Source organism: Sinohyriopsis cumingii, chromosome 16 (genome assembly GCF_028554795.1).
Source record: "Sinohyriopsis cumingii isolate HCF-2022 chromosome 16, ASM2855479v2, whole genome shotgun sequence".
NCBI lineage: Eukaryota > Metazoa > Mollusca > Bivalvia > Unionida > Unionidae > Sinohyriopsis > Sinohyriopsis cumingii.
In genome coordinates this window covers 89182498-89209889 of record NC_142976.1, presented here as the reverse complement: position 1 = coordinate 89209889, position 27392 = coordinate 89182498, and the positions used below count along the sequence as shown (strand labels likewise).

Here is a 27392-nt window from a genome sequence, read left to right as displayed (position 1 = left end):
TCCCCAATATGAAAACTCCAATCATGTGTCCTTTTCTGTGAATTTAAGGTTTGATCATAACTCCCAGCAGGATACATTTTTTTTATGATCTTAAGTACTTAAGTAGTGCCCTTATTTCTGTAAATTTTTTTACAGAACTAAAGATCGAGTCATTGATAAAGGATTGCCAGATTAGAGTCAAAACCTAGATTCAGAAAAGTGGAGGGGACATCTGTAGAAATAAAATACATAACATGTACAAAAGTATTTGGTTAATATGTTTCAGGTGCAGGAGCAACTGCAGTCGTACAGAGGGCAATCTATAAACCTCGTAATGAGCCATGTGCGATCAAAAGGATCAACCTGGAGAAATGCAACACCACTATGGAGGAACTTCTGGTAACTATCCACACAACGTAGCAGACATTATTGTGAAATTCCCCATCTATTACACTGTAAAACTCCCCATATATTACACTGTAAAACTCCCCATCTATTACACTGTAAAACTCCCCATATATTACACTGCAAAACTCCCCATCTATTACACTGTAAAACTCCCCATATATTACACTGTAAAACTCCCCATATATTACACTGTAAAACTCCCCATATATTACACTGTAAAACTCTCCATCTGTTACACTGTAAAACTCCCCATCTATTACGCTGTAAAACTCCCCATATATTACACTGTAAAACTCTCCATCTATTACACTGTAAAACTACAATAGGATTAGAGATAATCTGAGCGATAAGGTCTAGCTTTTTGTGGTGGTATGGAGCTCAGAGATAACTGAACAATAAGGCCATTCTCTTTTTAGAACCTCTGATAAAAGAAAAGTAAACAGGGATGGTCCTGGCTTTTAAAAAGCTGTCGCCAAAAAAATCGCCAACCTCAATATTTTGTCGCCAATTTTCAAAAAGTGTCGCCAGAACAAGTAGTGTACATTTTTCCAAGGGTTAATTTAGTCTATTAATGTAACAGGCAATGAAAATTACAAAAGATGGGTTACTTAATTCTTTAATTACAACAAGCATTAACAAAATGTTACAAAGTGTTACATGAAGATCCGTCGCAATTTTAGGGCTGCCCACTTGTTGAATGCAGTTTCAAAGTCTAATTTTTCACATCTGTACGTGCTGATTCTCATGAAATTCTCGAGAGACGAGATGCAGAGTTTATTTCTGATGTCAGTTTTTATGAGGTTCATCTTACTGAATCTACGTTCACAGTCCACAGCACTGACAGGTGACACCAGTAGTCTATCAGCAGCCCCCCCCCCACCATGGCTAGCTTCACAAAGCTTGTAGTGAATTGCTTCCTAAATCCCAAGAATGATCACTGAATGCTGTATAAATTTTCTCGACAAACAAAATATGATCTCCATTCCCACGAATGAAACTTACACGAGTCAACACCTGGCAATATTGGACCGTATATATAAGCATAAATTCACACCCAATTTAGAGATTCTTTCACTCTTGTATTTTGAGAAATAAATAATTATTATTAATTATGCAAAACTGGTTGTTTTTTTTGTGCTATTTCTTGTTTCGGAGTTTAAGTCTCAGCAGCCGTAACACTGATTGATGGCCAAAGGAAAAGAACAATGAGTAAAATGCTGCACTGGCGACAGACATAATTGTGATTGAGATTTTTCCATTTGCTTTGTATTTATACACAGTAGTCGGTACTTCAAAGGTTATCTGTTTTCTATGAAGGTTCAGCAAAACTATTGTACTGGTATATGTAAAAAAAAAAAAAAAAAACCAACAGAAGATTTAGCCATTCAATTAATTGTATCTGTTCTATTCACGTCTTCAGAAGTCGGTCAGTTGTAGGTATAGTGCGGTAGCATGATTGACTGTATCGCAGCATACAGTACTCAGCCCAGATGTCAGCATAAGCAGATTATGATGTAACAATGCACTGTAAAGATGGGGTTGTCAATACGAACAAAGGATTGTTTGTGTAACAGATTGATTCCAATGCATTGCTTAGTCAAGTTTGTGGCTTCCTTTCGTTCTCCCTTTTAATTTATCCAGTCCAAATCTATGATTGTATGTACAAATTAAATAACCAAAAAGTCTGTCGCCAAAAAAATCGCCAGATGGGATATTTTTGTCGCCAATAAGGAAAAAAAATCGCAATTTGCGACATTGGCGAAGCCCAGGACGATCCCTGGTAAAAATATTTAGAAGGTACTCATTTTTGTCAATTTCATTGTTTCATGAAACTTGACAATTTAAAGACCAAAGAAACAAATGATCATATTATGAGAGAAAAAAGTACATTGTTAGGTTTTACAAACTGACATTAATGTAATTCTCAGATATGCTTCCAGGGCATGTGATCATGTGATTGACACAAAATTTGTACAAATGGCACACTTGGAATGTGGTGATGCGGAAGAACTCCCACAAAAAGTTAGTTTCAGGTTGTGTATATGAAATTGTATTCTTTGTAGTAGACAGTTTTATTCAGCCATTCACCCTTAAAGTGCTTGTTGCAACGTAAGTCAAGCCATTAGAAATACTGTAGTACTTGTTTCAATGTGTATTTTTCACAACTGTTTACACATCTGGTTTCTTCGGCTTGACATGAATAGTTGTTAAACTAAATTTGATTGGCACAATGGGCCCAGTAACAAGCATTTTGTTGTAGATTGAACCTTGCATCAAGGATGTTTTCCAAATGTACATTTATAATATTATGTACATTTATAATAATATTTATATTTATAATAATATGTACATTTATAATAATATGAGCTGTCTAGACGACAGAAAATGGCTGATTCTCATTTGTTTTGGACGAAAGTATTTTGATTTCAATCAGTATCAGATTCTGACATAAAAGTAATTTAAATTAAAATACAAGATGGAATTAGAGTTAAGAAAGGTGGAACTTCAGAAAGATAAAGATGAAAAACAAATGCAGTTGCAATTGGAGAAAGAGAAAGAACAAATGTTATTACAGAAATAGGAGAAATATATACAAATGCAGTTACAGAAAGAGGAGAAACAGATACAAATGCAGTTACATAATGAACAAAAATTAAGGACTACTAAGGTTCAGTTTGCTGTTACAGGAATATAATATTGACATCAGGCACATCAAGGGAAAAGATAATTTAATAGCAGATGCACTTTCCCATGTTTAGAAATATTATTTCATGTACACTTTGTATAATTGATAAGAGTTTTTTATGTTATTTTGTTTAAACCTTATATATAATTAATCTGTGTTAAAAAGAAAGCTTTACTATATAAATCTTTCTTTTTCTTTTATGGGGGGAGTGTTATGTATATTTAATTTAATTGAATTGTTTGGTTTTTAGTTTTAATTTTTTTTATTCCATTACATGTTATTGTAATGTAACTATATTAACTGGAATAGAGTTAAGTTCTGACTGATTTTTATATTATTTTTGACATGAACAACTTTATGGAGACAATTGTATCTATGCTGACTTAGTTTCTGACCTTGATTCAGAACCAGTGATAGCTTTTGGTAAACAACTGTTTTTATTTTATTCTTTCTCAGAGTAAGATTCGTAAAGTGGAATCAAGGCCATACTTGGAGTATGTGACAGATAACGTGTTTATTGTTACAAACTTTTGGTTTTCCCAGAAGGATAAACACTTCACCATCACCTGGGAATTTGTTTTGCATTGTAGTTAGACATATTACTAATGATTTGAGAAGGAATTGTCAGTAGTGCCATAACACTTGAAAAGTCAAGTTGTTTTAAGTTGTGACCAGTTTTGGGATAATTATTTTATTTTCTTCAAATTATTTTAAAGAAAAGTGATTCTTTTCCCTGGAAATACTAGAGCTCTAAATTAATTCTTGGACAAGGACATTTATCATAATTTATACAGGATTCAAAAACTGGAATAATATTTTCTCTGATTCAACAAGAGACTGTTGACACTGCAGCACTTCACAGCTTACGACAGACGTCATCTTCCATTTTGGATTTCATTAGGATTCAAACTCAGTTTCATTTAAGACTTTTTAATAATAGGATTTCTATTTTTAATTCTTGGGTTAATTTTGGATTTGATTCGTAAAACCATAAGTTCTTTTTCTTGCTTTTACCTTGTTTTTCTAGGGAAATAAATTATTTGTTAAATTTTACATGTCTTCACTTTTTTCTTGTTACTTTCTGTAAGACCCTAAACATGTAATCAGAGTTGCTGATACTGAATGCAGTCTTCCTCAATAACTTGCAAGCAATGGAGTCTGTAAACATTGAACATGGCATAATGAGGGAAACAGATTTTGGTTATCATTGACGGTTGTGGCGTGGGGACTGGTCAGTACTGGCCAGTACACAGATAAGAAACAAATTAGGCTCAGAAACAATCAACAGATTAATTCTTATACAGCTAGAGGCCAACTCTGTTAAAGATTTTGATTTCAGTTGGAGTCTTAAAGTGGAGCATGAAGATGGAGAGATGGATATTGAAGTGTTATGTAAATATTGAACTATGACTTTTTTCCTTCTCCTCATTTTTGTTCTACTTCTATCTTTTTTTGTGACAAGGGGAAACTCCCCCTTATGGTAAAATCCTGAGAGCATCTCTGCATTCTTTTGCGAATCAAAAACAAAATATAGCCAGGGTTCCTCCATTGTTCTAAATACTGTTTTCTGAAGTGTAACTTATCTCGGCCACTAGAGCCAGTCAGTATGCCTTTTTATTGGTTTACGATACCAGTAAAGAAAATAGTGCTCACCAAAGGTCACAGTTACTGCGTCAGCCTTGTTCGAACACTGGTAATGGAATAACTGAATCTTACATGTTATTGTTTTAGGCATATCATAGCAGATTGTAAAAATCACATTTATACCCATTTAGCCAGTCCTGGCTAAAAGTACATATGTACTGTATTTAAATGCTTGGAGTAACTGATATTGAATGCAGTCTTCCTCAATAACTTGCAAGCAATGGAGTCCATAAACATTAAATATGGCATAATGAGGGAAACATATTTTGGTTAACATTGACAATTGTGGGGTGGGGACTGGTCAGTACTGGCCTTTATTTCATATGGGAAAATTATAATCTCCTTAAACAAATATTAAAATATGTATTAATCAAATAATCAAAAAAAGGTAATGCATTGACGACTTTTAATATAAATCCAGTGGACATGCAATACCCACAGATTTGTGCATCATTCAGAGCTGCTTCTCTCTCTCTAAGTATTAAACCATGTGTAACACAAATAAACTAAAACCTTGTAGCTCATAAACTGCAGGATTGAAATACATTAATACAGTTACACTAGTTAATTCCTCAAGATAGTAATTTTAAATGTCGCTACTTGTTTGTTGTTAGTAAATAGAGGTGATTGAGTACAAGTCCATGGTGTTTGTACAAATACAAACAATTAAAACAATTTTAAAAATATGCATCAAAAAGAGAAAAGACAAAATCAGAAATATGTACATTTTGTATTACTGGAGGATTATTTTAGAATGCATCACTGCAAAGTTTAAAGAACAATTCGCAGATTAACTGAATCAGAAAAACTTGAAATGCTAAAGATTTGTCTACTGTGTGTGATTTTAATAAGAAAACTTGATAGGTACCTGATCAAATTATTTAATAGAAATGGTTCTCTGATCAGATTACATACTTACACTTGGGTGTTACTGTGATGTCACAACCTTTCATATACTGTAATCTGCTGGAGGCAAACTAGTCTGTTAATTAATCATTGTGTCAAAAGTAATATTTGATTCTAAAAATAAAGCCAGTTCAGCCACTGAGTAAGCACTTAATTAAAGTAAAAGTCATACATGCCATGTAGCTGTTCAGAACTGACTATATCTGTACTGGGTGTCATTTTTAAATTTGATTACACGTACCTTTAAATGGCAATTATTCATTTTATTTGGATCCTCATACACCCATATTTTTTGGAAGGTCATTATTTACATGCTGTGAGAAATATGTATGGCAAAATCAACGATATATTAAGGTGAGAGAATCTTTGGGAAATTTCATTGACTTTTACTCCTTTTCATTGATTGAAAACAGTTCCCAATTGGTCCACTATGATCAAAATTAAAGGATTTTCTGAGGGGAGTGCATCATATCAGCAGAATTTTATAACATACAGGAGTTATGAAATTTTTCATGCTCATGCATGTATGTTGTGATTTGTCTTGCCTATCCATCACTGTGTCTGTCGCCTAGCCTGTAACTTGGTTTTCGTTGTAACCAGGAATTCATTTGAGACCTGTTGGAGAGAGATTATGTTTGGCACCATGTTTTAATGTTTAGAGAGCAAATGGTTCATTTCCAGCATGCATCCCTCAGATGTTGGTGGAGGAGGTTATAATCTTATCCAGAAGTCCATTCACACCTTTTGAGACAGGTGATACATTTGGTACCATATTTTAATCTTTAAAAGACAGTGAAAGCTTGATATCCAGGATGCAGCCCTCCAGTGTGCAGGCATGATTTTTCTCCATTTTAAAGCGGAATTCCACTTTTCTCCTGACAAATCAGATTGTTCTTGATATAGTCCATTTTTTATATCATCTCCAATCCAGTTTTTCATAAACATTCTTTCCAGTCCCATTCTGCAACGACCCTTGTAAATTATTCATTCCATATATTAGTTAGCACACTAAACTCATAAAGAGTATTCTGATTGGTCAAAGGTTTTAATTCACCCAATGAATCTTCATGTAACGGAAACTGATGGCAATGGAAAGAAGAAGCATGCTTGTAAAACATGACATCCAAGTTGTTGAGAGAGAGAGAGAGAGAGAGAGAGAGTATGACATGAAAGTTTAGATAACGGTTTAAAAACCTTATGGAAATGGGAATGGCTGGAGCGAAAAGTTGACAGAAATTTAGTTGGTCAGTTTATAAGAAAACTGAATGCTAGAGGACTGGCATGTTGTGACCTCTGCAAGAAAGATCTGAATTACGGTAATCGTGGTTGGAAGAGTTTGGAATAGCACCTACAAAAGAAGCTGCACACAGAAAAATTGAAGCTCAGAAGGCGTCTGGAAAAAGTGCAGTTAATTACTATAAGAAGAAAGATTTCTTGCATGAGAGAACAGATGTAGCCCTCTGTCAGAATATGCGCACTGCATGTTGCCAATACAAGCACCAGCTTGAGAGAAAAAAGGCTCTCATTGAGAAGGAAAAGAAACAATTGCACATTGAGCCAAAAAAGTCAGTGGTGACAAAAAGGAAGACTAAAGAAATCTTTGCCAAAGCCGCAAAAAGAGCTTGACTGGCATATCAACAGGTTGTGTCCATTGGAGAAAAAGACCAGTGAATGTATGGGATTATTTGTATATAGTTGATGTACTTGGGTGTTTATTTTACAGATGTGTTATGAAAAGAGAGAAGTATAATATATTTGCGGCAATTGACAAATTATTGTGAAGTAATTATGATGTGAACACTGACATGCACATGAAATAACTTCAGCATCAATAGTATTGGAGAACAAATTCATGTGACTATAAATATTGTGAAATTATTCAAGTAAAGTTGAACATTTTTGGTAAGTTTATTAGTTTTTCAAATGATTATTTTGGTTTATTTTATGATCATAAGTTGCACCAGTAGCAGTTTTTTATGAGTGTAAAATGCGCTTTTGGCCTGGAGCCTTCAGCCTCCTGGATCCCCAGATCAGGGGCGCTGCCCCTCAAGACCCTATTGGGGGAGGACCCGCAAACCCCTCTTAAAAATTTTTCAGCTTTTTTTATGGAAGACCAAAATCATGTCTGAGTGTGAGTGGAGGATGGTAGCATGAAGTTCATCATTACAAAATGAACAAGATGCTGACATTTGGTATCATATTTCTCTAATATTCATTCATTACAACAAAGGTTTTAGATCCTAAATGCAGCCTCAGGGAGGGATTGGAGTGAAGTGAGGGTCAAATGTCACAGTTTCATAAGTTTTACAGTTTTGCATATGGTTTCCATTTGTATTTTTGCTCCTTTTTCTATTTCAGAAAGAGATTCAAGCAATGAGCCAGTGTAAACATGAGAATGTGATGGCCTACTACACTTCCTTTGTGGTGAAAGAGGAACTCTGGGTAGTCATGAGGTTATGTAATGGAGGTGAGACTTTTGGAAACCTTTCTTTCTTGAACTTTGGAATGAACACATGGTTTGCTGGAAGGGAAATTTTGACCTTGAAGATGTTTACAGTTCAGAATCTGTCCTGATTTAAAACTTAGTGCAGCCATCATTGATTGTTATCTTAAAGTGATCAGTTACGGTGTTCCTCACTTGACAAGTCCTGGGGAGCAACTTGTAACTTTTTAGTGTATTTATATTTAGATTTAGATGGCGAAGGATAATTTAATTTTTGCTGAATTTCTTTGCAGTATAGAAACATATAAAAATATTTAATTAAGTATCCAAAACAAACCATCAAAAATAAAATTCAAGCCCAAGTAACCAAACAGATATATGGTATCAGGCTACCCCTCAAATCATGCAGGTAAGTAGTTGCATATAAGTTTATTATTGAACAAAACAGACATTACTTGGCTGTTTTTCATCCATTTCACTTCAGTCTACAAGGAAACTTAAGTTTATTGGAAAATGCAGTTTCTAAAGTTTTGCAATATTGTTAGTATACTGGTTTGCTGAGGGTTTTTTCCCCAGTGGTACATAACACAATGCTTTTCACTGTCCCAGTAATTTGGTAGTTTCCATCAGTAAGGAATGTTTGGAAATTAAAGAATAATTTTGTTCTGAATTTATTGATATTAAAAACATGCTTTAATTTTTTTCAGGGCAAAATTATTCAACAAATTTTTAATATTTTTTACAAAATAGTTGTATTTATCACAAATTCATTTTGAATATTACAAATAAATAATGGTCCTTTAATCCCATGTTTGACACGTGCCATGTATGCCAACTCAGTAGCCAAATGGGATGCTGTGAAAGATATTTGGGTCCAATCCAGCTTTTGGAAAAATTTTGAATTAAAAAATATATCCTTTTTTAGTTATTTAACAGCATGTTTTGAAGTGTTAAGTACGGCAATACCTTTGTAAGACAGCGAATAATCCAAAGATTTTCTTGTTTTTTGAGTGTGTTTTATGTTTACTGTGCCTCTCTGATAAATATATTGCCTGGGTGATGGAATCCCAGTTTCCCAGCCTACTATATTGATATTGTAGTTAGTAAATTATAGGTTTCAATGTCAACTCAACACTTCCTATTTTATCAACAGGCTCTCTAATGTCAAAACAATGTCTTTCTCAAGGTGTCAGCTATAGTGTAAGCTTAATCATCTCACTTTTGTTAGTTTTTAGATTACAGATTATACAACAGCTAACATACGCTTTTGAGCTGAAATATTTTATTTTTTTTTTGTCTTAAGATCATTCAGTTCTTTTCAAATAATGGATATAATGGGATATTATTTTGCAATAAATCAGAGCTAGATATTTTTTCCAGCTACTGAGAGATTTTTTTTTAAGTATCAGGCCCCTGCACCAGATCATTAAACTGTAGGTACCAAAATAATTGCATTATACCATGGTATGTATTGTGGTGTACTCGGAAATATTGTGATGCAAAATTTTTCGTGGTACCCAACTGTAATGACTTCCACAGGAAGCGAAAAGTCTCCCATTGTTGAATCTAGTACCATAATCTACCATCCATGAAAATCTGCACAACTATGTCATTTCAGGTATCACCTTGGGTTTTAACTTTTTTAACTTTTTTGTCAGTTCTGTTAAACTGGAATAGTTGAATCCTTTATGAAATGTTTTGATTTTCAGTTGTTGTAGTTGCGTGGTTATGTCATGTTCAGTTTACATCTGAGCATTTTTATTTGAGAAGCAAAGCAGTGAGTATATATTGACTTTTCCTGCAGAGCATTGGCAAGTATCACTTTTCCCCATGACTTAGCTGTTGTTATCATTGTTGTTGTAGCTATCAAGCAACACTTTTTGCATTTAGCTTAGTTTCTTTGACTCTCTTGTATGTACATTTATTAAATTTAAATTCACCTCAGTATTGTCAGCAAACCACACTGTCAGGGCAGAATACTTGTTGCTGGTCAGGGCAATGTAAGTCTGCTGTAGGATGTTTTCTCAATGAGAGAGTGCATTTTTATACACCTCACATGTGCATTTAAGATAATATTTACACTGCAAGTGAAAACAGACATTATTGCAAACGTGATGCACAAAATAAACCTGTTGAGCAGTGCCTCAAAGGTGAGCAGGGTGCATCACTAGCTTGTGAGAGCAAGGTGCAGTTCTCGCATAAAACAGGCTAGGGACAACACTGCGCCTTGGATGGCAAAAGTAGGTCACTATTACCTGCTTAGGCAAGACATACATACCTGTCAACTTGTACGGTTTACTCATAATTTGTACATTTTTTCCATTTTTGTCAGTGTATGGCTGTACAACCATTTTGTACATTTTTCTTATTAAAAAAAATCACGTTTTTTTAAACCTTTTTTTTTTGTTGTTGTTAATCCCAGGGTCTGGACATAATTTATTTTAAAAAGTCGAGCGCAATCCAGAATATCTTTTTAGCTATGTGCAAGCAATGTGGGGATAATTCTAATATGCTTTGGAAATCGATGGAAGCCGGGAATGCCGAAATCGGGTTAAGTTGAAGTATCCTTCTTTAATGAAACAAATAAAAATATATTAATATTGAAGAAAGTGTTTAGATGGCTTTGTTGCATTCAAGATTCTTATGATCCTTTTAACCGATTTCAATACTGCCAACTGCCATCACATTCCAGCCAACTGAAATGTGGGCCAACGGAACTTGAAAACATGCCCATGTACTTGTGTGGGAATTTAAATTTTATTAGGAAAAAGACATCAGTGTAAGTAAAGTCTGTCTCAAACATTATAGCTTTAATTTGTAGAAAAAAGTGCTGATATCGGATGCCAAGTGTGTGAGATATTCCTGAAAATTGACTTATCGCTCTGAAGTTAATCGACTTCGGAACACACTACATGGCGCCATCATTAGGCAGTAAGATCTTGACGACCACAAATAAAATATCAGGTCAAGGTCTTACTTTATAGGACTAAGGGTTTATGGGGGAAAAATATAAACATGTAATAATGAAACCATGATAAATCCCAAAAAGTTAATATTACACCTTTTCAAAGTACCTTGCACATATTATTTTTTTACTAGAAGCGACACTTTTGTTTTTGAGTTGATCCACACCTGGATCATGAACTTATGATGAAGAGCTTAAAGATGAGTTTGAGGATTATTGCATGTTGCCTGATGAGTGTGCGTCTGTATTAACATACGATCTCCAGAAAAGGAGCTTTTGTAGCTACTGGCTGAATATTATCAGCCAGACAATTAGTGCTGGTGGCATCCGCCTCCCAAATCTGAAATTAGTTATTCAGGGACTACTCACAAAAATGCAGAGTGTGAGAGATCTTTTCTATGATGAAAAAATGCATACAGATTGTAGGAAGTCCCTGAATGCAGACATACTAACATTATTTTTACAGTGTAAAATAAACATTGACACCGCTGCATCGACTTTAAACCCTTGTTTACATTTTGAAAAGTGCAAAGGGTGCATGTGTTGCAATAACGTGTGTGTTACAACACACTGAAAATCAAATGAATAAAATAAAATAAAGTTTCAGAGATGTAAATAATTATGTAAATGTGTGTAAAATTAGTTTGTCTATAGCATTTATTGTTTTAAAACTGTTGATCTTATATATGAATACTTTGTTTGTACAAGTTTATTTTGTCTTTGTAAGATTTTTATTGGTCTGGCATACAGGTTTTAATTTCAGCTGGTTGACAGGTATGGACATATGCATCACTTTTCTGAAGGCATTATCCTTGATGTTGTTAATATTAAGTTTTTATATAAGGCGGAGTGTATTATGTTATGATGTTGCCAATCGCAATATTATCATTTTTATTTCTGCACTTGCTTTTCCGCAATATACAGTTACCAGATTTTGTCAGTGACTTACTAATAGGGTAAGGAAGAAATATATTATTTTGGGGGATCAAAGGGTCAAAATTCCAAAGGTCAGTGCCACTGACAGACAGAACTGGCGATTTGTGGCAAATTTGAGTTGTTTTTGTTTAAAGTAAAGGGTTCTTAATTAAGGCTCAAAAGAAGTAATTTTCCATAATAATTCACATTACTTCATTTTAAGACTTACCAGTTAACCTAAGTTTCTTTGAATTTTGACAGAATAATGAACATTAAATGCATATGGAAAATTCAGCAGGATGAGCTATATTATTGAATGCTGAGTGACTCACCGCTTTAATGATTCCATAAATCACATTAACTTTGTCAAGATTACCATTCCATATCCAGCCTAATTGAATTTGTTGTGATACATAAATGTCCTTAAACATCAGTTTATTGATCTAGACCAAAGGTAAATATATGAATTCCATGACGACACAATTTAATTAAAAGAAATAATTAAGTCCACAACAATTTTACTTCACAGACATAATTCAGAAATGTGTAAATTATCACATATTAGTTTGGTCCACTGTTTGAAGCATATGGATCATCTCAAAAGTTAACACTCAATCAGTGGTCACTATAAAACACAGCTACGAAACAACCAGCCTCCTCCCTTGAACTTTACTGAGTGGCTGGAGGTCAAGAAAACATTATAGATAGTTTTCAATACATCACTGCCATTTCACTTTATGTTGTGGATTCCACTTATGACTTAAATGAAGTCATTGGCTGTTTTGGGGAGTAGTTTTTTCTTGTGCCCACATGCTAACTAGCTCAACTTTTAAGAGATCAGTATGTATGTTTCAGTTGGTTGGTCATCACATCGGTGCAGCCTACCAATGTTTCTTTAACTCAAGAAATTTAATTTTTTGAAAAATGATGCTGGTTGTATACTGTCCTTGTCAACCTCGATATTCTGTATCCTCTTTAACAAGGGTCTCAAACTCAAAACACCCATAGGGCCACATGAGGGCATTTTTTCAATGGCCCAAGGGCCGCACCACCTTTGTTATCTCTCATGACACCTTGTGATGCCACACGGGCCACATGTTTGAGACCCCTGCTCTATAATTTTGATCTTACTGAATACTAAATTAATTATTTGTAATGGGATACAAACTTTGTTGATTTTGATGGTTGTTAGAAACCAAGAATTTAAGAAACCAGAAAATAAGGATTGATCTGTAGAAACAGTATCCCTTCTGTGGAAACAATAGGACCCCTTAATTGGGATAGGGACCCCTTCCACAATCCACTAATATAAGAACTAATTAATATATGTAATTTTTTTCCAAGCAATGAAAATTGATTCTAACTAAACTAATGATTTCACATTATTATATATTTGGTATCTTTAAATGTCATTTTCAACAGGGTCAATGCTGGATATTATCAAGAACAAAATGAGGGGTGGAGGATGCAGACATGGTGTATTAGATGAAGTTACCATAGCAACAGTTTTGAAAGAAGTTTTGAAAGGACTGGAATATTTCCATAATAATGGGCAAATACACAGGTAAGATTTTTAGTACTCTGTCCTGTCAACATTCCTGTAGTCTGGAAGATTTTCAATTCACTTTACAAACTCAAGTGATTAAGTTAAAAATTCAGTAGTGCTTTCTATGGGGAATTTTTTTACAGCCCAAACAGAGTTTTGCAGAAAGGTGAACGTTGATAGCAGTGTCTGTACATTTTCCAGGCTGATGCCAACTTTTCGTTTAGTTGTTCCTAGATTGGCCTGTTTGATGATTGGATTCATACCAGAATGAGGATTTATTTGTTCCATTGAGCCTAAAAATAGCAAGGGCTTTCTTTTGTCAGAAGGTCAAGGGTCAGGGTCATAGTGATTGGAACGTCATTGGGGATGGCAACATGAATTTGTATTGAGCTTATGTTTGTGGAACAAGCAAGACATAATGGTTACTTTTCTGATGTTGGCAGCTGCAACAGCTATGTGGCGGATGCCAACAGTTTTTGTATAATATATTTAACCATAGGCACAACCTACAGGTGATAGATGTCTTGCTTAACTTGGGAATTTGTAAGTTTAAAGTTGATATTTACATGATTTACTTCGTCATGAAGCAGAAATAAAATAAAGAAGCATGAAAAATGCTGTGTCACAGTTACTTTTAGTCAGTCAAAACCTACAAGGATGAGATTTCGCTGACCACTCTGGTGGTCTAGTGGTTAGAGGATCGCTTCAGATGCAGGAGATCGCTGGTTCAAACCCCGGCCGAGTCATACCAAAGACTTTTAAAAATATAAAAATAGTACTCACAGCTGCCTTGCAAGGTGCTCAGCATTAAGAGGTTAGTATTCTGACAGGTCGGCTTGGTGTCAGGATAATGTGGCTGGCTGGGACATGATGCTAAATGTCTGCTGCATGATGCCCCAGTGCTAGACATCACTATAAACTGCACACTTCAGACATCATAGCAGTATGACTGAAAAATTGTTAAAGCTATGTAAAAAAATCCAAATCACACACACACACACACACACACACACACACACACAGATTGCACCATATGCATACAATTCCTGTTTAGAGTAGTATCATATTCACTCATTTATAATGTTTACCCAAATGTCTAGATCACCTGGGATAGAATGTGCCAGTTGAACAAGTTCTGTGCTGTGACATATTTTGCAAGTGGATCAGGGTCTGTGCATTGATATAATGTGACAATAAGTAAGGGTCTATGCTGTGACTTTTGTTGCCAATGGATCAGGGTCTGTGTTGTGACATAATGGTTCATGTAGCCTAGGTTGTATGCAGTCACATTGTGCCAGTTGATTGTGACATATAGTGCATGTGGACGAGGTTCTATGCAGTCACATTGTTCCAGTTGATTGTGACATGGTGCATGTAAACCAGGTTCAATACAGTCACGTTGTGCCAGTTGATTAGGGTGTATGTGGTGCACTTGAAATAATATGTAGAAAGAAGAGTTTAGACCCATGATCTGCCAGTGGATTATGTGAATTTCACTGTTTGCAGACCTGTACATGTTATGCATAAGCATGTGTACTGTCTTTTTCAGCTAATTAGTAGAGATGACAACGATTCCAGATTCTGTGGAATTTTTAATATGCGTAGTAAAAATTCCTCATTCCATAAAATTTCAAGGATTTTGTGTATTTATAGGCTTATACTGACAGAGGACTTAAGTTTTTACTGTGTACATATATTATTGGCTTGTACAGAAAGAGAATTTAAGTTGTTACTGATTGTGTACAAGTATTTTTTTACTCATACAGAAAGAGGACCAACGTTGTTATTAATTTTGTAAAAGTTTTTTTTGGTTACATACTGAAAAGAGGACTTTGATTATTACTGTGTACAAGCATTTTATAGGCTTCTACTGAAAGAAGACTTGAGTTGTTACTTTGTACAATGTATTTATTAGCTCCTGCTGAAAGAGGACTTGAGTTGTTATTGATGGTGCACAGGTATTTATTGGCTTATACAGAAAGAGGACTTAAGTTGTTACTGACTGGGTATTTATCAGCTCATACTGAAAGAGGACTCAAGTTGTTATTGATTTTGTAAAGGTATTTATAGTTTCATACTAAAAGAGGACTTCGATTATTACTGTGTACAAGCATTTTATAGGCTTTTACTGAAAGAGGACTTAAGTTGTTACTTTGTACATATATTTATTAGCTCCTACTGAAAGAGGACTTGAGTTGTTATTGATGGTGCGCAGGTATTTTTTGACTTGTACAGAAAGAGGACTTAAGTTGTTACTGACTGGGTATTTATCAGCTCCTACTGAAAGAGGACTTAAGTTGTTACTGTGTTTATGTATTTATTGACTTATACTGAAAGAGGACTTGAGTTCTGTTGACTGGGTTCATGTATTTATCAGCTCATACTGAATGAGGACTCCAGTTGTTACATGTATTTATCAGCTCATTCAGTTAAAACCTGCATAATAGACTCATACACAAGACCTTATCTGTGCAGTCAATTTGAGGTCAGATAGTACATCGAGAGTTGCAAGACATAAGGTTTCAAAAGGTTTCAAAAGGTTTTTATTGTTGCATCCTTGAATTGCAAGACATAAGTGATTTTAGGTCAAATATTATATAGTGAGTTGTAAGATATTTCTCCCATGAATACTTCATTTCTCTGCTTACATTCTTTTACAGAGATATCAAGGCTGGAAATATTCTTCTGGGAGAAGATGGGTCAGTGTATATTGCAGGTATAGCTTAACAGATATCTCAAAACTCTATAATTACCTGACTGTAATGTATATTTGTCCCAAAGGTGAATTTCAAAAGGTTTTTATTGTTGCATCCTTGAATTGCAAGACATAAGTATAGGGCATTTATTTTGTTTACATCATCAATAATTTTAAAGATTCTGCAATCTTAAGATTAAGTGTTCAGTTTTCTTGAAAGTCATGTATCTTGAAAGTCATGTATCTTTGACATGATTTGCTATATTATGCTTGTACTGTATGCCAAAGTTTGTAATCCATTGATATGGTGGGATATCCAGTTTTAAAAAAGAAAATGGAACCATTCATGTAGTTATCTCCTATGAACTTATTACTTTTTTTATAATATTAAACCTTCAGTAATGGGCATTTGTATATACTCTGTACATGTATAAAAATGCTACATAGAAGTAGCCCCAGTTATTCATAGTCCTCTTAACAAAGATCATTTATCATAAATATATAAGATGAGGTTTTACACAGGTTTGAGTTTGTACATCAAGAAGTCATTCAAAAATGAATTTTTATCATCAGCTGTTACAAAGGTAGAAGGACCAGGTTGAGGTATTATTTATATGAGTAAAATGAAGGGTCTTACTTAAGATACGTGATTGCAGGATTGATGCCAATTCCTCCAAAATTAATTGTGCTAATATGTGTATATGTGTTTGATAAGTTTCAGGTGATAATGCAGTCATTCACATTAGTTTCCACACATATCGAAGGTCAAACAGCTTTAGGATTATTGTATTCTCTTGCTAACTTGTGTTTAATTTCATGTACCCATTACATCTGTAAGTTTTTTTTGACAAGAACTCTATTTTAATTTGATATACCTTAAAGTATGATTACTAACATAAAAGGCATTCAGTTTTTTCTTGACACTGTTATATGTGGCTTTTTCAGTAGGTTTGAATCTTTCAGTGTTGAGTAGTTTGGGAATATTCAGGGTCAGGGTCCAACATGTTAAATATTAGAAGGTAGCCCAGCAGACTACTATGAAATGAATCTGTTAGGCTAAGCCCAGTTTAAATTCAAAGCCTAGAACAGGCTTTATGTGAAAGGAACCAGTTAGCCCAGCTTTAATTTAGTAGCCAAGAACAGGCTTTATAATGTAAAATCTGTTTTCTTGAATCAGTAATCCTTTCCCTTTTCCTTTTTTTTATTAATCATGTATAATTAGTCACCTCAGTAAATTGTTTTATTATAGGACATTTTGAAGAAAATATGTAGAATGAATCATGATATATAATTGTCTGCTGTTAAGTATATTTTATTTAATTTGTATCGGAATGAATATAATTGTGTTGTTTGTTAGTTTTAATTTTTTTAATTCCATTACATGCTATTGTAATGTAACTTGATTTACTGCATTAGAGTTCAGTTCTAACCTTTTTTTTTATTTTTCAAAGTAAACAACTAATAATAGAAACTTTGTATCTAATGCTGACCAATTCCTGACATTGATTCAAAACCAGTAAAGGTTTTAGTTAAGAACTTTTTTTTGTTTTTATTCTTTCTCACATTAAGATTCATAAAGTGGAATCAAGACCATATATGGAGTATGTGACAAATAACATGCATTTATTGTTACAAACTTTTGGTTTTCCCAGAAGGATGAACTCTTGACCTCCATCCAGGAATTTGTTTTGCGTTGTAGTTAGAAGTTTTACTAATGTTTTGAGAAGGAATTGTCAGTAGTGCCTTAACACTTGAGAAGTCACGTTTGTTTTATGCTGTGTCCAGTTTGGGCTAATTATTTTATTTTCTTCAAATAATTTTAAAGAAAAGTGATTCTTTTCCCTGGAAATACTAGTGCTCTAAATTAATTCTTGGACAAAGACTTTTTATGAAATTTAAACAGGATTCAAAAACTGGAATAATATTTTCTGTGAGTCAACAAGAGACTGTTGACACTGGAGCATTTCACAGATTACAACAGTTGTCATTGTCTTCCATTTTGGATTTCATTGGGATTCGAAGTCAGTTTCATTTAGGACATTTTAATAATAGGACTTCTATTTTTTAATTCTTAGATTAATTTTGGATTTGATTTGTAAAACCGTATGTTCTTTTTCTCATTTTTACCCTTTTTTTTCTTGGGAAAAAAATTATTTGTTAAATTTGACAAAACTTTGTTTTCTTCACTTTGTTTTTGTTACTTACTGTAAGAGCCTAGACTCGTAACACTGCTGTCTACCAGGATTTAATATATATTAGCCTAGTTAAACATTCTGGTAGCCCCTGGGCACAAAATGTGCTGGGCATTATATGATAATGTTTTATAATGGACATGTTAAATGCAAGTGTTTTGTTTAATAGAGCGGATCCTTGCTAATTTCAGAGGAATGTTTGAACAGTACATTCATCAGAACTGAGTTTTCTACATTTGTGGCTTTTTGAGTCAAAAGAGAGTAGTTAATATATTGGTAACATTGCTTTCATGAACATATTTTAATTTGGGGGTGTATATCTGTGCACTCATGGGTGGTTCTTGACTTTTGTTCCCACCTGTGTTTGTCCTGGCTCAGGTGTTAGCCTGTTATATGAAAATCATTAGACACATGCAAATGAAATTACTTAGAAGTTGCTGAGATAGTTTGATAGTCCTTTATGTTATTATATTATAGATGACTAGCTATCCCAATATATTGATAGAATGTTACAGATGATATTTTTTGTGTGCAAGGTTTCTTAATTTTTTTAAAAACATTTTGTGGGTGTGCAGGTGTTTTAAAAATGCCAATGTAGTTTTTCAAAGATCAGCATTAAAAACTGATGACAGCTATTAGAAAACCACATTTTAAACAATATTATGGCATCCATTTGGCTGGCTGATATTAAATATTTATATGTTCACTTTGCCTATAGATTTTGGTGTCAGTGCTTGGCTGGCCACAGGAAAGGACAATACTCGAGAGTCTGTCAGACATACATTTGTAGGAACGCCCTGCTGGATGGCCCCAGAAGTTATGGAACAAGTGGGTTATGTTAATTTTTCCACTGCATCATTTTGTAGGTCAACTTTGGCCTCTTTTCATTAATACTTGCACAAATTATAGGAGTATATGATCATCGATTTTTTTTTTTTAAGAAGCAAGAAAATTCATGAAGTGAGTGATAAATCCTTATATACATTAGTTGAACATTTTCTAACAAGCTTTAAGTAACATCTGAATATGCATTTTAAGACTTAGGCAGTCCAATTAAAATCAAGATATCAGAAATAATGAAGATCTGACAGGCAGGAATTCGAAGTTAATGTTCTGGTGACCTTTGGCATTTTTGCTCCATTTCTTTTTATTAGCATATCATAAAGCATTGGTTTCATGTTCAGGAGAGTTATCCTTAGCAACAGTATGTTCCAAATGACACTTTTCCTTTAGAAACAGGATGGTCCAAATGTCATTTTTCTTTTAGAAACAGGATGTTCCAAATGACATTTTTCCTTCAGCAATAGTATGTTCCAAATGACATTTTCTCTCAAGCAACAGGATGTTCCAAATGTTATTTTTCCTGTTGCAACAGTATGTTATAAATGATATTTTTCTTTAGCAACATGATGTTCCAAATGACATTTTTCCCTGTCAGCAGTGTGAAAGTTGTAATTGTTGTATTCATCAGTCAAAAGGTGAATGGAACAGGACCTCAGATTGGTACCTGTTATATCTATGTATCAAAAGTAGATCTTGATTTTAATTTCATTGAGACATAAGTACCACTTTTCAGACTGCATCTGAATTAAAGTTTAGTGTTAAAGTGTTTGCAAGTTTAGCATATGGTTGCATGTGAAAGTCTGAGTTCCATAGAACACTTGTTAATTTCTCATTGTTTTGTTTTTCTTTCCAAGGTGACAGGATATGACTACAAGGCTGATATCTGGAGCCTGGGAATAACTGCCATAGAACTTGCCACTGGGACTGCTCCATACCACAAGTATCCACCTATGAAGGTGAGATATGTTACATAATTTTCTCTCGCCTATGAAGCACAGAAAAGACACAGGGATCACTTTTCTCCTTCAAATACATTCCCCGATCACATTAATGTTAGGGATATAAGCCTGCTACCTCTCGAATCCAGCCCTACTAAAAGACGAAAATTCGTCTTTTCGGTCTATCTCATATTGACCAAAGGGCAATAACTCTTGCCCCTTACCTCCCCTTGCCACCGCCAGGTGTCACTAGTTTTTAAGCTTCGCTTGTACGGATAACACATACATTATACCTGCAAACAATCCAAGCCATCTTAGCGTTAAATTGGACCATCCGAAGTTAAATTTGGATTTATTGCATTGGACAATCATTCTTCTACAGGTTGTATACATTATTTTAACAATTTTTTTCAAAATTGAGTGACTTTGTCACCCTTACGGATTTCGTTTATTGAAGACCATGTTACACACGCTATCGCGGAACTCGTTTTGTCAGTTAAGAGTTAACACAACACTGACTAATTTCGCTTACTCCGTTAGTAACGGTTGTGGTATTAGCGAAGTAATAACATGCAGAATTGCTAATTTGTGCTTTGTTTTCTTTTCTTGTGTTGTTTCAGTAGAAATGTCAACCAAATGCATGAAATGCAAAAAGTTCAAAGCAAAAGAAGACAACCATGACTCTTGTATTGTATGTGCCAAGTGTACATCATCTGTACCATGCAGCGTGTGTAATACTTGGACAGAGCAAACATGGGCTGATGTAGTCCAGAAGGCAGCAAAAGGAAGGGATAGACGGAATAAGATGAAGAAAGATAGCATTGATGTCCTCAGTATACATCCGAAAACAGCCTCTATTGCGAGCCTTGTGGGGGACGTTGGGGTCCCCCCTTCACCTAAAGTTCGTCGTTTGCAACCTTCAGCCACAGTAACATCAGCGGCAATGGAGGAAAATAATGTTGACAGGGTACAACAGTCCAACTTTGAATAGATGCGTCATTTGGTCCAGGAAACAACGACGCAGCTATTGACATCAGGCCAGATATTACCCTTATTTCCCTCGCTCGCTTCCACAGCTTTTTCTGACTCTTTGGGGGAATGTTCCCCCAATTTTAGGCTGCCCAGTGGGCGTAAGTCCCCCCGCATGTCCGAGCATGGCCTTTGGGCCTGTAAGTCAGGACGCATGTTTTTTTTTCCAGATCCATCGGATCCATATCTTTATACAACCTCTACGTCACCGGCCGTCCAACTGTCCCAGCATGGGGACCCTATTGCTAAAACGGTCCGACCAAACATGACTTATGGGGATTTTAGTGATAAATCCGTCCATCAAGCTGTACCGCTGGCAACATACCATTACTATGGCGGAGATTTTAGTGAGAAATCTGTCCGTCCAGCCAGGCCATTGGAGCAGCCGGTACCGGTGATAGCAGGACCGTCGCCAGCATTCAGACCGACCACAAGCCAGACAAACCAGCCGGCAGGGCCGGCCGTCCATATGTTCATGGCTTATCCACAAGGGAGAGTTAGTGACAGTGTTAATGATGACGGAATCGCGTCATCTATGCCACCTGGTATGCTCTATCCAGAAATGCAAGCTATTACAGAACACGACTCGGCACAAAGTGAGGGTGACGAAACTCCTGCAAATCAGCCGTACACAGATCCAACCATGGAACGGACTGAGTTTGGCTTCAAGGTGGCAGTGGAAGAAATTTATAGGGTGTTGGCAACTTCAGAACGCCCTCCACCTCCTACCGCCACTCAAGACTACAAAGTTAAGGCATCTGTAGATCTTGATGGGGAGGAAGAGACGCCGTCCTTCCGGCTCCTTCCCCAGTTGGCAAAAATTAAGGAGATCAGTGATCGTCTATCAGGACGAATAGGTGATCTGGGGAATGCTAAGGCGTTCTTTTCAGAAAGCCAAGTACCAGCGACGTTCTCGTGTCACTGGTACAAAACTCATTCAGACGCCTTCAGTACGGATCTTCCGGCCCTGGACAAAAATATGGCAGCAGTTCACATGTCCGCTCCACTGTTTTACAAAGTGGACAAAAGTGTGTTCCATGCCACGTCAAAGCTAGTCCGGAACGTAGTCGCTACGTCTTCAATGTTAGACTTGGCTTCATTAGCCATTTTCCGACTCGCAGAAAAATCCAACAATGACCACGCTTGGGAAGCGACGTACCGGATTGCTAGAGTTATTAACAGGGCAGCTCACCATTCCATGGCTAATGCGTTGACTGCTTCTGCCAACTTAGACCTGGTACGACGGGATGCATGTCTGCGGTTCATGTCACTGAAGCCCCATCATACTCTGGCTTTACAGATGACTCAGTTTGGGTCGCCTTTACTCTTTGGAGGAAAAATTGAAGAAGTTCGGAAGCAGGCAGCTCAGGAACTGCTCCTCCAACTCGCGCCCAACCCTCGCAGGCATTTAGAAAAAATCAGCCCCTGCCACAGCGGAGGGATGATTGGCGAACCAGGGACAAGGGAGCCTTACAATCAAATATGCAGTATAGATCCCAACCCAATGCCAAAAGACAACAGTCTAGTCAAGCTAGGAGGCAACCAAACAGAGGTGGTAAGAAACAAAGTTTCTCCGTCTTCAAGCCTCCTAACTCTAAAAATTGACATACCCTCTCCACCACCCACGGAGAGCCTACCTGTGGGCGGCCGCCTCCTGCAATTTCAGGACCACTGGACCACTTTTTTTCCTCAGAACAATTGGGTGATCCAGGTCATTTCAGAGGGACTTCGGATTTCATTTATCCAACCCCTCCCCTGTCCTCCTCTCCCCTCTTCACGGACGTACCGACAGATCGGGAGAAGGATACCTTTCTACAACAGGAGATACAGTCGCTCATAGAAAAACGGGCGGTGGAGATTGTGAAAAAACTGCAATTGCCAGGGTTTTATTCCAGGCTGTTTCTTATCCAGAAGGCAAACAGCAAGTTGAGGCCGATCATCGACCTGAGTCGCCTCAACCAATACATTTTACCACCGAAATTCAAGATGGAAACGGCGAGATCAATCTGTCTTTCCATCCGGCGGGACGAGTATGCCGTCAGTCTAGATATGACCGACGCGTATTTTCACGTTCCTATCCACCCCGCGCCACGGAAATTTCTCCGATTCACTTACCGCGACATAATTTATCAGTTCCAGGTCCTACCCTTTGGATTTGCACACTTTGGGGGTGTCCGATGATCGATCTTTCTGTGACAAGGTGGAATCACAAGTTGCCCACCTTCGTCTCTCCGGTTCCAGACCCAGAGGCTTGGGCCATGAACACTCTGTCAATCAGCTGGGAGGGGTTGTGGGCATTCGCCTACCCTCCCACGGTTTTGGTACCGAAAATAATCCAGAGGTTAATGGGTCAGAACTGTCGGATGATTCTGATTGCCCCTCTCAGATGGAACAAGTCCTGGGTCACCGATCTACTCAATCTAGCGATAGATCTACCCAGGAAGATTCCAACCAGCCCAAATCTTCTCAAACAACCGCGGTCACAGGTGTTCCACCCCTGCCCAGACTGTCTTCTTCTTCATGCTTGGCCCTTGTCTGGGCAGCCTTGCGAGACAAACAGTTTAAACCTTCGATTGTGGAGAGAATCTCAAGAGCAAGAAGGCCCTCCACTCTGAAGGCTTACGAGGGAAAGTGGCGTGTTTTCAGGGACTGGTGCCATATCAATAACATCGTCCCTTTGAGTGTCTCAATCCCTCAACTGGCCGACTTTTTTTCTCTGGCTTTTCGAGGAGAAACAGTTGGCCCCAATTACTATCAAAGGCTACTGCTCCATGATATCAGACACATTCCGCCATCATGGTAGATGTGATATTGGGCATAACAAAGATCTATCAGATCTTTTATCCAATTTTGATTTCAATCGACCAAAATCCCTCACCCTGTTTCCAAAATGGAATCTGCCCTGGGTTTTAACATGGCTCAATTCAGACAAATTTGAATCTTTAGCCCACACTTCATTAAAGCTACTATCATACAAAACATGTTTCTTGATAGCCTTAGCTTCAGCATGCAGGGTGACTGAGTTACATGCCCTTTCCAGTGACCCGAACTTTCTTCAGTTCAGATCAGATGGTTCGGTGGTCCTCCTGACGCAACCAGGCTTTGTAGCCAAAAAATAGGTTACCATCCATTGGCAATCAAAGAATCGTCATTTGCTCGCTCTCTTCCATAGATAAGTCAGGAGCAGCAGCCATGCAAGATACTGTTCGTGCACTCAAGCACTATTTAAAACGCACAGAGGCATGTCGGGACACACGTAAGCGCCTCTTTCTTCCGGTCAAAGCTGGTAAACGGGATATCACCCCTCAAGCCCTTGCTTCATGGCTGAAGTGGGTTATACGCTCAACGTACTCTGAGGTCTCACAAGATCAGAGTCGCCTCATGAAGATTATGGCTCATGAGATTAGAGCAATCTCGGCGAGCCTGGCATTCAAACGCAATGTTTCGATCCGAGATATAATAGAAGCTGTTGGCTGGCATGCAGAGTCAACCTTCTCCAGTTTTTATCTCAGAGATTTGGCTTCTCAGAGGCAAACCTTGAATCTGGTAGGTCCGGTGTCGGCAGCCCAGATGACCACCAGACCCATTTAAAACAATCAGCACGGCCTATCAGCTTCGCTGGATTCGCCAGTGAAATTTCGTAGGTAAGAAGATTTCAATAACAATCTTCTTAACCGTATATAGGGGTCATATATCACGTGACCCTAGGCTGTGTTGCTGATGAAATTAGGAGCCATCATTCCCTAGAAGGTACCGGGGGTAGAGGTAGGATGCTCAGCATTCCCTCCTCCTATTACTTATTCTCCTAACGTTAATGTGATCGGGGAACGTATTTGAAGGAGAAAGCAAATTTTTAGTAAATTGTGTTTTTCCAAGAATACTTACCCGCTCACATCACTTAAAAACCCTCCCAACCACCCCGCTATGCGAGCATCCTCGTATAATATATATCGCTCAGCTTAAAAAACTAGTGACACCTTGCGGTGGCAAGGGGAGGTAAGGGGCAAGAGTTATTGCCCTTTGGTCTATATGAGATAGACCGAAAAGACGAATTTTCATCTTTTAGTAGGGCTGGATTCGAGGGGTAGCGGGCTTATATACCTAACGTTGATGTGATCGGGTAAGTATTCTGGGAAAAACACAATTTACTAAAAATTTGCTTTCTAACAGTGTCATCACTGTCAAAGACATTATCATTGTGTTTGCATTTAGCTTAGTTTCTATTACACCATTTTATGTACATCTATGGAACTTGATGGGTTTGTTCATCTTGAATGGGTACCACACTCCAAGGTCATAAGCAGGTTACAGTGACATACTTTTCATGCACTAGTCATTGTGTTAAGTTTTTCTGTTTAGCTCAGTGTTTCTCAGACTGTTATAATTACAGCCATGAAGCTTGATAGGTGTATTCATTTTGGAGAGTACTACTCACCAAAGGCAAAGTAGGTCCTAGGGACTTACTTTCCATGCCCTGGCAACTTTTCAAAAATGTTTAAATAAACTTGTCTAAGTGGACACTCCCCAGAGAAAACATCTGCTTACATAGGACATCATATTCTGATTTCTTTCCTTTTACTTTTAAGTTCAGCCTGTACATTAAGAACACCTGCCTGCAAGAAATCCAGTGAGTGCCTTTAATAGAAAAGTTTCACTAGATTAATTTAGGACAATTTTCAACATAAATTTTGAATTCTGGACACGTGCACTAAATGCAAAGATCCAGCTCAGATTCATAGATCTGACTTTCATATATTAAGATAGTTGTTTAATATGATGCCATTATTCATTTGATTGAGTCAAGCTGTTAAAAATTAAACCATTTATAGTGAAACCTTGTTTTAAAGTTCACTTGAGGTCCAAAGAAACTGTTCAGTTTCTGTGCAAAATACTTTATAAAGAAGTTAGAAAGTATCATAAAACAGGAAATTGGACTTGTAAATGACCTAAGCACTCCCCTGTGTCCATCAGAATCCTCACTGGTTAGCATGTTGAACTTATTAAGAGTAGGTTATGGGTTTGAATCCTGGGAAGACCAGTGTACATCTGTCAGCAAGGAACTTATTCTCCAGACCCAAGCATAAATGTTGTATTTTGCCGGTTATGTAATGGCCTACATGATGCCATCAGGGTTCCCATGCTATTGGAAAAAAGTCTGGAGAAATGATTAAAAAAATTCCCAACTGTGAAAAGTCCTGGAATTTCGCAAATATTTATAAAAGTCCAGAAAACCCCGTACATTTTACCACCACCACTTGACGCCCAAAACAATCACATAACTGAGTCGTAACTAAACTGATCGTGAGTTAAATTTATCGAGTTCTAACCAGAATAATCAGAGGGTACGGTATGTATCATTTGGGTGCTTGCAATAAACATATATGCTGAGTCAATCCAAACGCTCAGTGGATTAGATTCATCCTGTAGACTTTTATTTGCAAAGTCAGCTAGATATCCATATCTTTCCTTATGTGGAAGCTTTGAAAACCCCTCTAGCATCACAAGAGGCAAACATCGTGTTTGCAAAGTATAGCCGCTTACCGGATGGCCTAGCAGAGTTAAAACATTGTTAGATCGAGTGATACACGTATGAAATGGATATGAAAATTACTTATTTTCTCAGAAGTTGTGAGTATTAAAATCAGAGTTGATGAAATGTAACCTGGTAGTCCTGATTTCCATTGCAACTACTGCACGGTGGCAGCAAGTTCCTAATTTTCAATTTGCAATGACCCCACACCCCAACCTAAATGTCCAAATATGAAAAATGGGGTGGGAACATTCGTAGGAAACCCAGATTAGACAATGGACTGCTATTCATTTTAATCCAAATTTGTAGTCCAAATTGTTGAATCTCAGAGCTGAAATTAGAAATTGTCATCCTTTGTATTATATGTTAAAAAATGATTTGAGCCCCAGTATCAATGCAGGTTTGGGGACTGGTTTAACAAATTACAAGAAGACAAGCTGATTTTACAGAAAATTCAGTCCTTGTTTATCCAACAGTATATAATTTTGAAGGTTTTTTGTCAAAATTTAAATCAACCCTTTTGAAAATGTTTTTTAAAAGATGGATTTTTAACCAGATCTTCTTAAGGAGATTAGGTTTGTTTGAAAACTCTTGCTTGGTATTTTATTGGCACAGATAAATTCAGGGTTAAACTCTCTTTGTTACAAGACAGTATTCTAATTATTTGCGATTA

General features: G+C 36.6%; 1 protein-coding gene across 3 annotated transcripts in view; it reads left to right on the top strand.

Moving 5' to 3' along the window:
• The window catches only part of LOC149780967 (serine/threonine-protein kinase OSR1-like), a 79708-nt gene that overhangs the window by 5413 nt on the left and 46903 nt on the right, over positions 1-27392 (top strand). For all 3 annotated transcript variants that reach the window (XM_089938079.1, XM_089938078.1, XM_089938077.1), the window contains exons 2-7: positions 266-378; positions 7982-8090; positions 13369-13510; positions 16153-16208; positions 19098-19207; positions 20077-20178. In XM_089938079.1, the coding sequence (XP_089794205.1) occupies positions 266-378; positions 7982-8090; positions 13369-13510; positions 16153-16208; positions 19098-19207; positions 20077-20178 (632 nt within the window). The remainder of the gene's footprint in view (positions 1-265; positions 379-7981; positions 8091-13368; positions 13511-16152; positions 16209-19097; positions 19208-20076; positions 20179-27392) is intronic.